Source organism: Salvelinus fontinalis, chromosome 9 (genome assembly GCF_029448725.1).
Source record: "Salvelinus fontinalis isolate EN_2023a chromosome 9, ASM2944872v1, whole genome shotgun sequence".
Taxonomy (NCBI): Eukaryota; Metazoa; Chordata; class Actinopteri; order Salmoniformes; family Salmonidae; genus Salvelinus; species Salvelinus fontinalis.
The window spans coordinates 48738872-48756586 of record NC_074673.1 but is presented as its reverse complement, the minus strand read 5'-3'; the positions used below and the strand labels follow the sequence as shown (position 1 = coordinate 48756586).

General features: G+C 43.8%; 1 protein-coding gene across 1 annotated transcript in view; it reads left to right on the top strand.

Moving 5' to 3' along the window:
- ptprja (protein tyrosine phosphatase receptor type Ja) overlaps positions 1 to 17715 on the top strand; it is a 63138-nt gene that overhangs the window by 28706 nt on the left and 16717 nt on the right. Inside the window, exons 6-16 of the mRNA XM_055934645.1 lie at positions 1162 to 1422; positions 1607 to 1867; positions 2476 to 2724; positions 11563 to 11823; positions 12040 to 12312; positions 12666 to 12932; positions 13095 to 13358; positions 14023 to 14283; positions 14502 to 14756; positions 15077 to 15343; positions 15503 to 15769. Of these exons, the coding sequence (XP_055790620.1) occupies positions 1162 to 1422; positions 1607 to 1867; positions 2476 to 2724; positions 11563 to 11823; positions 12040 to 12312; positions 12666 to 12932; positions 13095 to 13358; positions 14023 to 14283; positions 14502 to 14756; positions 15077 to 15343; positions 15503 to 15769 (2886 nt within the window). The remainder of the gene's footprint in view (positions 1 to 1161; positions 1423 to 1606; positions 1868 to 2475; positions 2725 to 11562; positions 11824 to 12039; positions 12313 to 12665; positions 12933 to 13094; positions 13359 to 14022; positions 14284 to 14501; positions 14757 to 15076; positions 15344 to 15502; positions 15770 to 17715) is intronic.

The window sequence follows — 17715 nt, the reverse complement described above, 5'->3', positions numbered from 1 at the left end:
CTGAGAGCGTTATCACACAGTCATCCAGAAAAGCTGGTGCTCTCATGCATGCTTCAGTGTTTCTTGCCTCAAAGTGAGCATAAAAGGCATTTAGCTTGTCTGGTAGGCTCTCGTCACTGGGCAGCTCGTGGCCATATTTCCCTTTGTAGTCCGTAATAATTTTCAAGCCATGTCACATCTGACGAGCGTCAGAGCCGGTGTTGTAGGATTCAATCTTAATCCTGTATTGACGCTTTGCCAGTGTGATGGTTCGTCTGAGGGCGTAGCGTGATTTCTTATAAGCTTCCGGATTAGTGTCCCGCTTCCGGATTAGTGTCCCGCTCCTTGAAAGCGGCAGCTCTAGTCTTTAGCTCGATCTGGATGTTGCCTGTAATCCATCGCTTCTGGTTGGGATATGTACGTACGGTCACTGTGGGGACGATGTCGTCGATGCACTTCTTGATGAAGCCGATGGCTGAGGTGGTATACTCCTCAATGCCATTTAATGAATCCCGGAACATATTCCAGTCTGTGCTAGCAAAACCCTCCTGTAGCGTAGCATTCGCGTCATCTGACCACTCCCGTATTGAGCGAGTCACTGGTACTTCATGGTTTAGTTTTTGCTTGTAAGCAGGAATAAGGTGGATCGAATTATGGTCAGATTTGCCAAATGGAGGGCGAGGGAGAGCTTTGTATGTATCTCTGTGTGTGGAGTAAAGGTGATCTATAGTTTATTTCCTTTCAACATCATCAGTGTCTCTGAGCTGGACTGAACCAGAGGGAAACAGCTCTTTCGATAGAGCAGAGCGGACTGATGGCAGTAAAACTGTGAATACAACTACCAGTGGGACAACCGCTGACATCACTGAGCTGACTGCTGGAGTGCAGTACAGAGTCATGGTCTCTGCAGTCATTGCTGCTAAGATTACTGTAGGATTACCCATACTTTTTTACCAGTATATCTGTAAGATACTGTAAAAAACAAAACAAATAATTGCCCCAAAACTTTTCATTAAATTGATCATGCTATCAATCTTTACATTATGCTTTTAGAGGAATGACTTTTGCACCCTACATACTTACCTTACATTTCAGTAGAAGTGTAAAAGTAGCAGGCTTCTCCTCATTTAATGAAGAATTCAATAAATAATTATGATTCCTGCCCCTCTCTTGCACGCACAGAGCCCGCAATCATCAGGAACCATACTGTCTCTGAAATCACAACATCGTCTATGTCTCTGAGCTGGACTGAACCAGAGGGAAACAGATCCTTCTATAGAGTAGAGTGGACTGATGGCAGTAAAACTATGAATACAAGTACACATGAGACAGCTTTCAACATCAATGAACTGACTGCCGGAGTTTGGTACACATTCAGAGTCACTGCAGTGGCTGGAGATAACATGACAGAAGGAGTTGCTTATGTAACAAATCAAGCCACAAGTAAGTCTCACTGAAAATTGCTTTATGCAGATTTTTTTTGCCTCAAACTGAGCTGGAGACTAACCTGGAATATCAGATGACTCTTCTCTGGCGTTTCTCTGCCTTTCTCGATTGTTCTCTTCACCGACAACCTTCTCTTTTGCTCCCCTCTTTCTCTCCCCCTCTACTCCTCTTTCACAAACAGAACCTGCTGTCATCGCAACCCCTACTGTCATTCAGACCACCACGTCGCTGTCTCTGAGCTGGACCAAGCCTACAGGAGAGGCAGCAGGCTACAGGGTGGAGTTTCATAACGGAGGAACAGGGAAGGACCAACTTAATACATCCACAACCTCTGCCATCATAGAGAGCCTGACCCAAGGGACCCAGTACACACTCAAGGTCATTGCCATCGCCCAGGACAAGATAACAGAAGGCGACCCTCGCACAGTATACGTATACACAAGTACGACTAAAGCCCAATGATGTCAAATGGTCAAAAACTACATTTTAAATGTTTTAGTTGAATATAAACATACTATTTACAGTATACTAAATACCAAATACACTGAGTGTATAAAACATGCTCTTTCCATGACATAGACTGACCAGGTGAATCCAGATGAAGGGGAGGAGACAGGTTAAATAATTATTTTTAAGCATTGAGATATGGATTGTGTATGTGTGCAATTCAAAGGGTGAATGGGCAACACAAAAGATTAAAGTGCCTTTGACCAAGGTATGGTAGTAGATGCAAGGCGCACTGGTTTTTCATTCTCAACAGTTTCCAGTGTGTATCAAAAATGGTCCCCCATCACAAGGACTTACAGCCAACTTGACAACTGTGGGAAGCATTGGAGTCAACATTGGCCAGCATCCCTGTGGAACGCTTGACACCTTGTTGAGTCCATGCCGATGAATTGAGGCTGTTCTGAGGGCGAAAGGGGGTGCAACTCAATATTAGGATGGTGTTCGTCATTTTTTGTACACTCAGGGTATTTTTCTTTTATCTTGGTTAATAAGTAGAGCAAAATGTTTTTTTCCTCACTCCTTTCCCTCCATTTTGCTCTACAGAGCCCGGAGTTGTCGGCAACCTCAGTGTGATTGGAACCACAACATCGTCTGTGTATCTGAGCTGGACTCAACCAAAGGGAAACAGTTCATTCTATAGAGTAGAGGGGACTGGTGTCAGTATGAATACCACAAGAACCTCCACTACCATCACTGGGCTGACTGCTGGAGTGCAGTACAGCTTCACAGTCACTGCAGTGGCTGGAGATAAAACAACTGTAGGAGAAGGCAATACAACAACCACTTTTACAAGTAAGTCTTCTTTCAAGTTTGGTGTTGTATGACTCAAAGGGTTTGGATACACAGGTAAGGTGAATATGTAATTGTCGAAAATGGCTAAACAAATAATTGGTTGTGGACTAGCCTATCCATAGACGGTAACTAACGTTAGCGTCTATTCAAGAAGGTATCTTCCATCCGGAGGGGTTTTGTTAAGAGCTCCGACGCTCAGTCGGAACGTTAACACGCATCGCTTGCGGTAGGACCTTATCGTTCAGATTAGCGATAAATAATAAAATGTTCAATTACTACACACACCTTTATAGGGTAAATGTTCCTACACGGCCATATTTCCTGGTAATAGCACTTGTTTACGGAAAACAGACTGCTCCGAACACCTTTGTGTAACGGATGAAAGGATGCCAGAAAATTGTTGTAACTGTCACGTTCCTGACTTTATTTCCTTTGTTTAGTCTTTGTTTAGTTGGTCAGGACGTGAACTGGGTTGGCATTCTATGTTTTGTGTTTCTATGTTGGGTCTGTTGTTTGGCCTAATATGGTTCTCAATCAGAGGCAGGTGTTTGTCATTGTCTCTGATTGGGAACCATATTAAGGTTGCCTGTTTTCACTGTTTGTTTGTGGATGATTGTTTCCTGTCTTTGTGTTCTGCACCAGATAGGACTGTTTTCGGTTTTCACATTTATTGTTTTGTTGCTTGTAGTGTTCACGTTATTATCTTTATTAAATCATGTTGAACACTAGCCGCGCTGCGTTTTGGTCCTCTCCTTCATCCCAGGAAGAAAGCCGTTACAGTAACAGAAAATACTGTTGGCTGCAATGGTGTTAAACCCGGTTAAAACAGTATCTATTTTGCGCTTGTGAAATAATGTTGATGTGATATGAAAGTAAAGGTCTTTATGTTTCTAGAACGTAACACAATTGAGAATTGATTAATGTTTAGAAAGAGTATTTGGCTGTTTTGCCTGCCAGTACCAGTTTCCCTCTAAACATAAAGTCCTTGGGCCTCATTTATAGCCGTACATTTCACACTAAAAGTCTTTGTGCGCCATTTCTGAAAATGTTTGCTCACTTACAAAAATATAGAGATTTATAAACATGGCACACGCCATACATACACATATTTCCCGTTATAAACCAGACGCGTTGTAAAACTGTGTGATCAAGCATTAAAACTCTGCCTGGAAAACACCCCCATTCACCTTTTATGGTGACAATGTCCTTTCTTTGCTGTATAATTTGAAACTATTGGCATTCGGCAACAGCAGTTTCTTAAAGAAAGAGGAATGGCAATTTTGATCACATTTCTGTAGAGGTATGGGCAGACTGTTTCTAACTAAACATGCATGCTGCCTATAGTGAGTGCCTGTCCACACATTTTGCAAGATTGATTGTATATTCAAAACAATTTAAAAGTAAGCTAAATGCTACAGCCCACACTTCGATGCAAAATACTAATTGTTGTTCAATATTTAGTTTAATAGTAGTTTATTGGGTCTCTATGTCCTGCCTTAAAATTCACCTCATTTACAACGGAAATATGGGCGTTTTTTTTGTGGGGGACTTCCAAGTTTACACTTGCAGGGTGAGGGAGGAAGGAATTCATTTGAAATGGACCGCCCTTGACCGGAAATCCGTCACTCTTTCGCCCCGCCACAATTGTTTTCAGTCACGGGTAGCATGTGGGTGCTTTATATGCGCTACAGTCAATTACGAGTGCATGTCTACTTATTAACTATAGAATTATTCATATACGCCTACTGTATGATAGCTAGAAAATCAATTAGCTAACTCACGTTAGCCTGCCTAACTGGAACTTCTGAAGGAAAATGTTTTATTTCTACAATTTCCAAGAGCTAACCAAACAAAAACATCATTACTTTTACGAGAGGTGTTTGTGCATTAGTAGCACAATTTCTAACTTATTTACACTTACATGTTTGTACTTACACTTGTATGTTGACTCCATAGGGACGTTGAGGTTTTAAGTTTTGGCTGACTTTTCTTAGCGGAGGTACAATCATCGCAAATTGAATTATGGGGCGTTCCAGGCCCCTAAGTGAACATAATTGTACACTCGCAAACTCCATTAAAAACGAGGGCTGGGGGGCTTACGCTGCAAACTTCCCTTGCTTGGCTAATCATTTGGACCGACGACAAAAATGGCCGCGGGTATTCCCCCAAGGGTATAAGCCGAGGGTAAGTGGACGAGGGTGTGTCTTTTGAGTTTGAAACGCAGGCAGGGGCTTCACCATCTGAGATCTGCTGTATGAGAGGAAGGTAAAACCTTACCATACCAGCCTTCACTCGGAAAGGAGACCAGCTGTCTGACGAGGATGTCACGAGAAGGATAGCTAATGTACCTATACATGTTGAGAGAGTTATGAGACGACTCAAGGTGTTCAAAATCCTCTCCCAGACTGTTCCCATCAACCTGACGCACAAAATGGACAAAGTCCTTCAGAATATGTGCAGCACTTGTTAACATGCAAGGTGAGATGCTCCATGAGGATGCCGAGTGAGCAGTGAGAATGTTCATACATATGAAATGTAACTATATACACTATAATTTCATCCACATGAGAAACAGTGTGTGTATATATAGTTTCCTATTTAATCTGAATCGTTTTAATGTTCCTACACTTTGCCTGGTCCTGATAATTACAGGCATTCAATAGGTGCAGTGATCATGCCTTCTTCAATCTATTTAAAATGCATTTTCTTCAACACCAAAATGTCTCTGACAGACCAAGAGGGAAGACAACTGTTTACGAAGTGTCACATTGTTTTCTTAATTTGTGCCCTTGAAAACCAAACCCAGAATCAAACTGAAAACACCCTTAAGACATGCCACCTTGTCCTTCATTTCAAAATGTTAAGTATCAAAGAAAAGAGTAGAATTTCATAGTGTTTTTATTAACACCACAATCTGCCAAGTGCAAGATGAATTATGGTATACTTAGATAAGTTCATGAAGTGCCATATGAAAAGAGCTATACAAGGTACAATAAATAATATTCCTAAATCATGAGTTAACTGGAGGCATGTAGGATGAGAGCTGTACAAGGCAAGATATAAAATAAACACCAAGAATTATGCAAATATAAATCAGGTAAATGTGCATATGAAGAGAAGTGTGCAAGACAAAAAAAACACCAATCAAGAGTTCTGCTTAGATAATAAGGTAGAGCTGACAAGAGAGCATTACAAGGCACAACATATAGGAACTATTTAAAAACACAGAAGTATTAGGACCCTATATATCACAGATGAACATATTTGGAGCAGAGTTAGTCTGCCTGACGTTAGTCATCTACTATCCTTGGCAGCATAATGTGTGAAATAGAATCCCCTCAGTTCAGGGATAACATCAGCACAGAACTTCACATCAAAAGGCACATCAATAACAATCTGCTCGGATGGAGCCCAGACAAGCAGTTTGCATCTCTCCAGTTCTGTGTAGAACATGCCTATTTGCACCTGCATGTAGTACCCACGGGCTCCATTAGGCTGCAGCTAAGGAACCCCATGCACCAGCTTCACATCAGTGAGTTTGCCAGAGAACAGTTCAGTCAGAGAATCACACTTCTTACTCAGAACAGGACATTTGATTTCTAGAAGTTCTTGAGAGTTGAACACTCCATCTGGCTCCTTGACACTCACTAGTGTGCCTCTACTCTCCAGACTAAACCCTTAACTCTCCGTCCATGTGTCGGCCACCTGCTCATTCCCCTTGCCATATGTAGTTGCGGAGTTCCCGTGGAAGCTGGGGAAGAGACGCTCCTGCACAGTTGTCGGGATTTGTTGAGGTGCGCACAGGAACCTTCTTTGCTGAGCTAGCAGTGATCCGAAGTTTACGAGCCTCATACCACGCACGGGAGGCACTCTGTGCTTTGGTGACCTCCTCCAAGCTGGCACACTTACACTCCTCCACCGTAACATAAACGTCATAAAATGACAAGCATTTCTGTCACTGCATGTTGATGCCGTGTTCACCATGAGGCTGCTGTAGCTGCGTGGCTGCTGCTGTTACCTGATGACTGACTGGTTTAGCTGTAGAAGGCTCCCCACTGGAACATTGGCCCCTTCCAAACTCTTCTTAAGTGTGTTGTGGGAATGGTACGCAGGATTTGGAGGTAGATATGGGGAAGCGGCTGGGGTGCTGTCAGAGAAGCATTTTTGGAGATAAATTCCGCTGCGTCTACGAGTTCCACAGACATTGCTCATCTGTACAGGACACCCCTGTCAACCCTCCATACACAGCATTCTGCACCTTCAACAAAGCACTACTGGTAGAATAGTCAATTACAGTACAGAACACTAGTTTACATGGTGTTCACAGCTGACTAGTTTACACAGTTTCCTTTTAAATTGTAGGGTCCCAAGCCCGGATAAAGGAGGAGGGTTGGAATTGTGACATAAAAAAAAACAATAATCGACAGAAGAAAGTTCATTTGTAGTCTCTTTGTCTCTCCCACGACATTATTCCTCTCTCCTACAGCATCCATCACAATTACATGCACATGGCCAATTATGCAAATTAGGTGATGATGTTATTTAGCGACTTTTAGGACAGCCAATAGCTACTTTCCTTACTGAGGAGTTGGCAACACTGTAGACGAGACTAAATAATTGAAGATGTCTTCGTAGGTGATATGTGGCCATTTTTTCATACCGTCCTCCCACCCTTGAATAATCCGCGGGTGTGGCACAGACTTTCCATTCGACTTTGAAAGGTTTTTCTTGGTATGATCCTACAACATTTTTGAGCTAGCTAGCTAATGTTTGCAAACGCAAGAATGCCACAACAGAAGTCTGAGATTAAATAGGCAATGATGTCACGCTCCTATCGCACAGCAGCAGTAGCCTACCGATAATGTTACAATGTGTACATAAACTACCGGTCTATTTGCTGTTTAAGTCTTTAGCAGTAAGGACTGTGTCAGTTTCTGAAAGGGAAAACAATAGCAAATAGTTTTGGACCTTGCACCACAACGTTTGACTTCAATAATGTTTTGCTTCTGCTTTTCCCCCAACCTAAATATTATGGACTGCACGCAAATTCTGAAACATTGTCTAGGGCAGGCAAAAAGTAAATAAATGCAAGTACAGTAATTACCATAGCATACAGTGCATTCGGGAAAGTATTCAGACCCCTTGACTTTTTCCACTTTGTTAAGTTACAGCCATATTATAATTTATTTTTTATTTTTATCCCTCATCTATCTTCACACAATACCCCATAATGACAAAGCCAAAACATGTTGTTAGAATGTTTATCAAATGTATTAAAAATAAAAAACAGAAATACCTTATTTACATACAGTAGGGAGAGCAAGTATTTGTACACACTGCTGATTTTGCAGGTTTTCCTACTTACAAAGCATGTAGAGGTCTGTAATTTTTTATCATAGGTACACTTCAACTGTGAGAGACAGAATCTCAAGAAAATCACATTGTATGATTTTTAAGTAATTAATTTGCATTTTATTGCATGACATAAGTATTTGATACATCAGAAAAGCAGAACTTAATATTTGGTACAGAAACCTTTGTTTGCAATTTCAGAGATCATACGTTTCCTGTAGTTCTTGACCAGGTTTGCACACACTGCAGCAGGGATTTTGGTCCACTCCTCCATACAGACCTTTTCCAGATCCTTCAGGTTTCGGGGCTGTCGCTGGGCAATACGGACTTTCAGCTCCCTCCAAAGATTTTCTATTGGGTTCAGGTCTGGAGACTGGCTAGGCCACTCCAGGACCTTGAGATGCTTCTTACGGAGCCACTCCTTAGTTGCCCTGGCTGTGTGTTTCGGGTCGTTGTCATGCTGGAAGACCCAGCCACAACCCATCTTCAATGCTCTTACTGAGGGAAGGAGGTTGTTGGCCAAGATCTCGCGATACATGGCCCCATCCGTCCTCCCCTCAATACGGTGCAGTCGTCCTGTCCCCTTTGCAGAATGTTTCCACCTCCATGCTTCACGGTTGGGATGGTGTTCTTGGGGTTGTACTCATCCTTATTCTTCCTCCAAACACGGCGAGTGGAGTTTAGACCAAAAAGCTCTATTTTTGTCTCATCAGACCACATGACCTTCTCCCATTCCTCCTCTGGATCGTCCAGATGGTCATCGGCAAACTTCAGACGGGCCTGGACATGCGCTGGCTTGAGCAGGGGGACCTTGCGTGCGCTGCAGGATTTTAATCCATGACGGCGTAGTGTGTTACTAATGGTTTTCTTTGAGACTGTGGTCCTAGCTCTCTTCAGGTCATTGACCAGGTCCTGCCGTGTAGTTCTGGGCTGATCCCTCACCTTCCTCATGATCATTGATGCCCCACGAGGTGAGATCTTGCATGGAGCCCTAGACCGAGGGCGATTGACCGTCATCTTGAACTTCTTCCATTTTCTAATAATTGCGCCAACAGTTGTTGCCTTCTCACCAAGCTGCTTGCCTATTGTCCTGTAGCCCATCTCAGCCTTGTGCAGGTCTACAATTCTATCCCTGATGTCCTTAAGCAACTCTCTGGTCTTGGCCATTGTGGAGAGGTTGGAGTCTGTTTGATTGAGTGTGTGGACAGGTGTCTTTTACACAGGTAACAAGTTCAAACAGGTGCAGTTAATACAGGTAATGAGTGGAGAACAGGGGAGCTTTTTAAAGAAAAACTAACAGGTCTGTGAGAGCCGGAATTGGTGATCAAATACTTATGTCATGCAATAAAATGCAAATTAATTACTTAAAACTCATATAATGTGATTTTCTGGATTTTTGTTTGAGATTCCGTCTCTCACAGTTGAAGTGTACCTATGATAAAAATTACAGACCTCTACATAATTTGTAAGTAGGAAAACCTGCAAAATCGGCAGTGTATCAAATACTTGTTTTCCCCACTGTAAGTATGACCCTTTGTATGACACTTTGCTATGAGACTCGAAATTGAGCTCAGATGCATCCTGTTTCCATTGATCATCCTTGAGATGTTTTTACAACTTGATTCGAACATGATTTGGAAAGGCACACACCTGTTGAGAGTTCATGTCTGAGCAAAAACATAGCCATGAGGTCGACGGAATTGTCTGGGGAAGGGTACCAACACATTTCTGTAGCATTGAAGGTCTCCAAGAACACAGTGGCCTCCATCATTCTTAAATGGAAAAAGTTTGGAACTACCAAGACTCTTCCTAGGGCTGGCCAGCTGGTCAAACTGAGCAATCGGAGGAGAAGGGCATTGGTCAGGGAGGTGACCAAGAACCCGATTGTCACTCTGACAGCGCTCCAAAGTTCCTCTGTGAAGATGGGAGAACCTTCCAGAATGACAACCAACCTGCAGCACTCCACCAGTCAGGCCTTTATGCTAGAGTGGCCAGACGGAAGCCACTCCTCGGTAATAGGCACATGACAGCCTGCTTGGAGTTTGCCAAAAGGCACCTAAAGGACTCAGACCATGAGAAACAAGATTATCTGGTCTGATGAAACCTACATTGAACTCTATGGCGTGAAAGGCAAGCGTCACGTCTGGAGGAAACCTGGCACCGTCCCTACGTTGAAGCATGGTGGTGGCAGTTTAATGCTGTGGGGATGTTTTTCAGCAGCAGGGACTGGGAGACTAGACAGGGTGGAGGGAAAGATGAACGGAGCAAAGTACAGAGATCCTTGATGAATACCTACTCCAGAGCACTCAGGACCTCAGACTGGGGCGAAGGTTCACCTTCCAACAGTACAACGACCCTAAGCACACAGCCAAGACAACACAGGAGTGGCCAAGACAACTGTCTGAATGTCCTTGAGTGGCCCAGCCAGAGGCCAGACTTGAACTCGATCGAACATTTCTGGAGAGACCTGAACATAGCTGTGCAGTGACGCTCCCCACCCAACCTGACAGAGCTTGAGTGGATCTGCAGAGAACAATGGGAGAAACTCTCAACCTGTTTTCACTTTGTCATTATGGGGTATTGTGTGTAGATTGAGGGGGGGGGACAATTGAATCCATTTTAGAATAAGGCTGTAACGTAACAAAATGTGGAAAAAGTCAAGGGGTCTGAATACTTTCCAAATGCACTGTACGCAGGCCTTCTTCAATGTAAAATATAAACGGTTCACCTGTAAAATGTGACTCTATATTTTAAACTATGCTGCCTATGGGATTGCAAAACTTGAAATGCATATTACCTATCTATTTACTAGACTACTAGGCCCAATTAAATGAGAGCTGCTCATGGTACTTTGTTGTATAGCTCCTTCGGGAATATGAACCCATCACGGCCAGAAACCGGAATATATTCTGCAATGGTTATGAAAATAAAACCGGAGTTTATTCTGCAATGGTTATGAAAATAAAACCAGAATTTATTCTGCAATGTTTATGAAAATAAAACTGGAATTTATTCTGCAATGGTTATGAAAATAAAACCGGAATTTATTCTGCAATTGTTATGAAAATAAAACCGGAAAAAGATTCTTACGTCTAGTTATTTTATATTAGAAAAATTAGAGAAAAGATTTTCGCTCTTCTCACAACTGTCTGAATTCTTGTTTATATGTTTTCCAGTTTTTTTATAAGCTTTTCATCATACTCCATTTGCACAAAATACTTACTTGCCAGTTTGCAATACAATATTTCAACAACTCGCAAATGTGCGTACACATGGTCTAAAGTTTGCAGGGAGGTGAGCACATTCTCACGTGAAGTGACATTTTTATGAATGCCAACTTTTGCATGACAACTGGTGCACGCACATTTTGGGGTATATTTTGGACGTATTCACGGTTTTTAAATGAGGCCCCTTGGATGTTTGTCTTTTCTATACTGTCTATATTTCCGTCATTGTAATGAAAGCTTTTCGATTGTGTCATGACAGACCCTAAACAACCTGGGAACATTGTGGCTACGGGATCAGGGACCAGTCAGCTGAATGTAACCTGGACCTTGCCTGGAGGGAGCGTGGACCAATACAATGTGAACATCTCTAATTCTGCTTTAAACTATACATCCAGCCAAACCACACAGACCACAATGGCCAGCTTCACTGGGCTACAGTCAGGGAGGGTCTATGAGGTCACAGTGACTGCTGTAGCTGGACAATTCTGTAACCAGTCTGCTACGGGTCAGTTAGCCACTGGTAAGTCATGGCCAATGGTGGCTATACTATGCATTTACTGTAGAGGTTCTGAAGGCTTCGTAGTAGTTTGTAGTTTCTGAGAGTTTGTATGAGAGAGTGTGAGAAGGTTCTCTCTGTGTTTGTCCTGAAAGAAAAGCAAATGTACTTTGTGTGTGTTTGTGTGAATGTGGATTTGTGTTTGCAACTTTACTAACATCTCATATTTCTCCACTACAGTACCCAACCCACCTGGACCCCTCAACATTACAGAGAGGACAACCAGCTCCCTCTCTGTCCAATGGAAAACTCCTGGTCTAATGACTGGTGCGCCGGGCATCTCCTATAACATTAGCTACCATTCCACTGGGACTGGAGCAAGCGGCCAGTCTACCTCTAGTCTCAGACTTAACCTGCTCTCTTTGTCCTCTGGAACGCTCTACACCATCACAGTGATAACCGTGGGACCACAGGATCTGGGAAGCGCCCCTGTGAATACATCTGGATATACTTGTACGTACACTTGTAACAACTATATAGTGTGCTTGGGGTGACATTTTTGACAATGTGAAAATGTTGCAGAAGTCTTCTGAGTTCTTTCTAATACTATGCACGGTTGATGCATGGTCCTGTATGGATCAGTTGGTAGAGCATGGCGCTTGCACTGCTAGCGTTGTGGGTTAGATTCCCGGAGCCACTCATACATAAAATATACGCACGCACGACTGTAAGTCGCTTTGGATTAAAGCATCTGCTAAAAGGCTATTATTTATATTATATATTTTTTGAAATACATCAGGTTAAATGCCTTACCCAATTTCATATCCTAGTAAGATCAGCGATTAAGATTTATTTTTTTCTCCTAGTGCCAAAACCAGTGGTGAACCTCACAGCGAGCCCGTTGTCCACCTCCTCAGTGAAGCTACGGTGGACTGACCCTGTGGATGTTAAGTCCTACTACTCCTACAGAGTCCAGTACAGCAACGCTACAGGCCCTGTTGGAGAGAAAACAGTCAATACAAGCTTCGCGGACGTCCCTGGCCTAGAACCTGGGACTGGCTATACCTTCACTGTTACAACAGTAGCAGCAGCGGGAAGCGACGGAATTTCAGAACACACGTTCAACTACACAAGTAAGCTAGTATTCTAAACTTCCAAAGGTATTTGTAGAGTAATCCAAGAGTAATGCAAACTGCAGTTACTCTTGTGTAGTTAAGGGGTTTATAACACCGTCTGCTAAATGATCCTGTGTTATGTAACATATTAATACAATATTTCGCCTCTTTGCCGTTCAGAGCCCAAGGCGGTCAGTAACCTTGTGGTCGAGGATCTGAACACAACCGCTATCAAGCTTTCCTGGTCCCAACAGGACGACCACAAACCCACCTACTCCTATCTGGTGACCGTCTCCAAGAGGGGTTCTATGGTTGCGAATGTGTCAACCACGGTCGAGAGCTACACCTTCACCCATCTCCAGCCTGGGGACAGTTACACCTTCTCTGTGGTCACGGTCGTCCAGGGGGTTAAGTCTGACTCAGTAGAGACGTCTAGCTACACAAGTACGGTTCAAAAGACCCCCCCCCCCCCCATCTCTTTCTCACTCACTTTCCCTTCTTTACATAGCAAAGTTGATTTAATCTAAGACGGCTGACAATGCGTATTCCACACCTAAACCAAATTAAAGACTCATTTACATAATACACATTTACCACACTTTTAAGATCTATATTTCTCTAGTCTAAAATGTGAAATGTTAAAGGTCCAATGCAGCTGTTTTTATCTCAATATCAAATCATTTCTGGGTAACAATTAAGTACCTTATGCTGACTGTTTCAAAATAGTCAACATTTTAAAAAATTTACAAAAATTGCCTCTAAGCAAAGAGCAAGTTCTCAAGCAAGAATTTTGCTAGGACCGTCTGGGAGTGGTCTGAGTGGGGAGGGGAAAACAGAGGTTTGGAACTGTCTTTCTTATTGGTCTATTAACTAATTTACCACCTTGTGATGTCACCAGGTAGGCCAAAACTACATCTCACAAAAACAGGCAGATTTTTCTGGCGGTATTTTCAAACAGCTCTTACACAAAAAGGGCATTATCATAATCTTCACAATATCACAGTATTATTCCAACCTCAGTGTGGAAATATATATAAAACACAGGGAAATCAAGTTTTTGACTGCACTAGGCCTTTAATGTAATTTTTTTGTTGTATATACCATTTAGAACCTGGGGTGGTGACGAACATCGCCACAACAGGAACAACCACCACAATGAATGTGACCTGGGATGCCGCTGTGGGACAGGTGGACTCCTACACCGTCACAATCTACAACGACAACGTGATGGAAAACAGCCACACCATTTCCAATGACTCTCTAGAATTAGTGTTCCAAAACCTGAAACCAGGGAAAGTCTATGTTGTCAGAGTGGTCACCAACAGTGGACCGCTCACTGAGGCATCACTGAATGTTACAAATGCAACGTGTAAGTCAGTCAATGCTTTAATAAAGTCCAACTTTCCAGCTGTACTCCATTTGTTTCGTTGCTGCTGTAAAGATAATTACATATTTGTCTGAAGAGCATGTACAATTACAGAGACATGCTCATAATCTAGAATGGATTGTTCTCTAATGTCATCACATGCCTTTGTCACTCCACCTGCAATATCCTGCATAACTAAAGTCTCCCTGGTTTGTTCCCAGATCCCAACCCTCCCGGAACCCAGATGGTGGAGGACCAGACCACTGGTTCCATCAACATCAGCTGGGCCCGGCCCCTGGACATGAACCTGGGTCAGTACCGGTTCTCTGTGTCCTACCTGGGCCAGCATAACCTGACAGAACACAACTGGATCCTCCTGGAGAACCTCCAGTCTGGAACACTCTACAACATCACTGTGGTAACCGTAGGGCCGTTGGACTACCAGAGCACAGCGGTGACGACAGCCAACTATACCAGTGAGTGACTACTGAACACACACATTTACACTGCATCTACACATGCATGCACCTGCAGCACATGGGGATGTGTGAAACGCACTCCTCAGCCTAAAGTGTCCCCACTTGCCGCGCCGAATAGCTAGCTTTTTGGTGGCGCCAACGGGTAAGACACTTCAGGAGGGCGGTCACGTGTGCTAGCAAGGCAGATGTCCAGGGTTAGAGACTCATGTGAGACGAATCAGGAGGAAGTGGAACTCGCTAAGCAAGCAGCGTGATGTCCGTTACACACACTCGCATGTACGCACACACAAATGATCTTTGTTGTTCGTTTGTTCCAGGGCCCCACTCTGTGAGCGGGTTGACAGAGGCAGGAATCACCCCTACCGATGTGACTCTAGTCTGGGATCAGCCGGAGAACAAAGATGGCTACTCCTTCAAGGTGGAGGTAACCTACCCCAACGGGTCCCTTTTCATCTCAGTCACGGTCAACAACACCAAAAGAATTGTCACCGGACTACAGTCGGGGAGCAACTACACCTTTACCGTGACAACGCTCACAGAGGACGGCACCATGGCAACCCCTGTGAAAGTGTTCTATTACACAAGTATGTTCCCATGGCAATAACAATTCTCAGTTTCATTTTAAGAGTTATTTATCTTTCTAATTTGGTGTTAGTAAGAGTACACATTTGGGACCAGCATATGTTGAACAGTATTCCCCCTCTTTGTATTACTCAAGTAAACCTAAGACCCTTTGTTTCCAGGACCATATCCCATTAGTGGGTTGTTGGCGCCTACAGTAAACGCAACTGGTGTACGTCTGACCTGGACCAAGCCACCTCAGTACCAGAGTGGTTACACATACCGTATCCAGACCGAGGGGTGCGTGTCTACTCCCACAAACCACACAGTGACAGGAGAGGAAGCCGTCATTCCAGAACTCACACCGGGAACCAATTGCACCTTCCGTGTTTCCGTCAAGGCACAGGACGGTATAGAGGGAGGCACCGTCTCAATCTTTCAGTACACAGGTGAGACCTGCTTTCTTTTCACCTACAGTCAGGTCAAAAATAATTGGCGCCCTTGATAAAGATGAGCAAAAAAGTATAAAATAAATAATAATACTGAGCTATATTGTATGCTCAAAGAGATCAAATCAAATCAAATCTTAATTGTCACATACACATGGTTAGCAGATGTTAATGCGAGTGTAGCGAAATGCTTGTGCTTCTAGTTCCGACAATGCAGTAATAACCAACAAGTAATCTAACCTAACAATTCCACAACTACTACCTTATACACACAAGTGTAAAGGGATAAAGAATATGTACATAAAGATATATGAATGAGTGATGGTACAGAACGGCATAGGCAAGATGCAGTAGATGGTATAGAGTACAGTATATACATATGAGATGAGTAATGTAGGGTATGTAAACATAAAGTGGCATAGTTTAAAGTGTCTAGTGATACATGTATTACATAAAGATGGCAAGATGCAGTAGATGATATAGAGTACAGTATATACATATACATATGAGATGAGTAATGTAGGGTATGTAAACATTATATTAAGTGGCATTGTTTAAAGTGGCTAGTGGTACATTTTTACATAATTCCCATCAATTCCCATTACTAAAGTGGCTGGAGTTGAGTCAGTATGTTGGCAGTGGCCGCTAAATGTTAGTGGTGGCTGTTTAACAGTCTGATGGCCTTAAGATAGAAGCTGTTTTTCAGTCTCTCGGTCCCTGCTTTGATGCACCTGTACTGAACTCGCCTTCTGGATGATAGCGGGGTGAACAGGCAGTGGCTTGGGTGGTTGTTGTCCTTGATGATCTTTGTGGCCTTCCTGTGACATCGGGTGGTGTAGGTGTCCTGGAGGGCAGGTAGTTTGCCCCCGGTGATGCGTTGTGCAGACCTCACTACCCTCTGGAGAGCCTTACGGTTGTGGGCGGAGCAGTTGCCGTACCAGGCGGTGATACAGCCCGACAGGATGCTCTCGATTGTGCATCTGTAGAAGTTTGTGAGTGCTTTTGGTGACAAGCCGAATTTCTTCAGCCTCCTGAGGTTGAAGAGGCGCTGCTGCGCCTTCTTCACAACGCTGTCTGTGTGGGTGGACCAATTCAGTTTGTCCGTGATGTGTACACCGAGGAACTTAAAACTTTCCACCTTCTCCACTACTGTCCCGTCGATGTGGATAGGGGGGTGCTCCCTCTGCTGTTTCCTGAAGTCCACAATCATCTCCTTTGTTTTGTTGACGTTGAGTGTGAGGTTATTTTCCTGACACCACACTCCGAGGGCCCTCACCTCCTCCGTGTAGGCCGTCTCGTCGTTGTTGGTAATCAAGCCTACCACTGTAGTGTCATCCGCAAACTTGATGATTGAGTTGGAGGTGTGCATGGCCACGCAGTCGTGGGTGAACAGGGAGTACAGGAGAGGGTTCAGAACGCACCCTTGTGGGGCCCCAGTGTTGAGGATCAGCGGGGTGGAGATGTTGTTACCTACCCTCACCACCTGGGGGCGGCCCGTCAGGAAGTCCAGGACCCAGTTGCACAGGGCGGGGTCGAGACCCAGGGTCTCTAGCTTGATGACGAGTTTGGAGGGTACTATGGTGTTAAATGCTGAGCTGTAGTCGATGAACAGCATTCTCACATAGGTATTCCTCTTGTCCAGATGGGTTAGGGCAGTGTGCAGTGTGGTTGCGATTGCGTTGTCTGTGGACCTATTGGGTCGGTAAGCAAATTGGAGTGGGTCTAGGGTGTCCGGTAGGGTGGAGGTGATATGGTCCTTGACTAGTCTCTCAAAGCACTTCATGATGACGGAAGTGAGTGCTACGGGGCGGTAGTCGTTTAGCTCAGTTACCTTAGCTTTCTTGGGAACAGGAACAATGGTGGCCCTCTTGAATCATGTGGGAACAGCAGACTGGGATAAGGATTGATTGAATATGTCCTTAAACACACCAGCCAGCTGGTCTGCG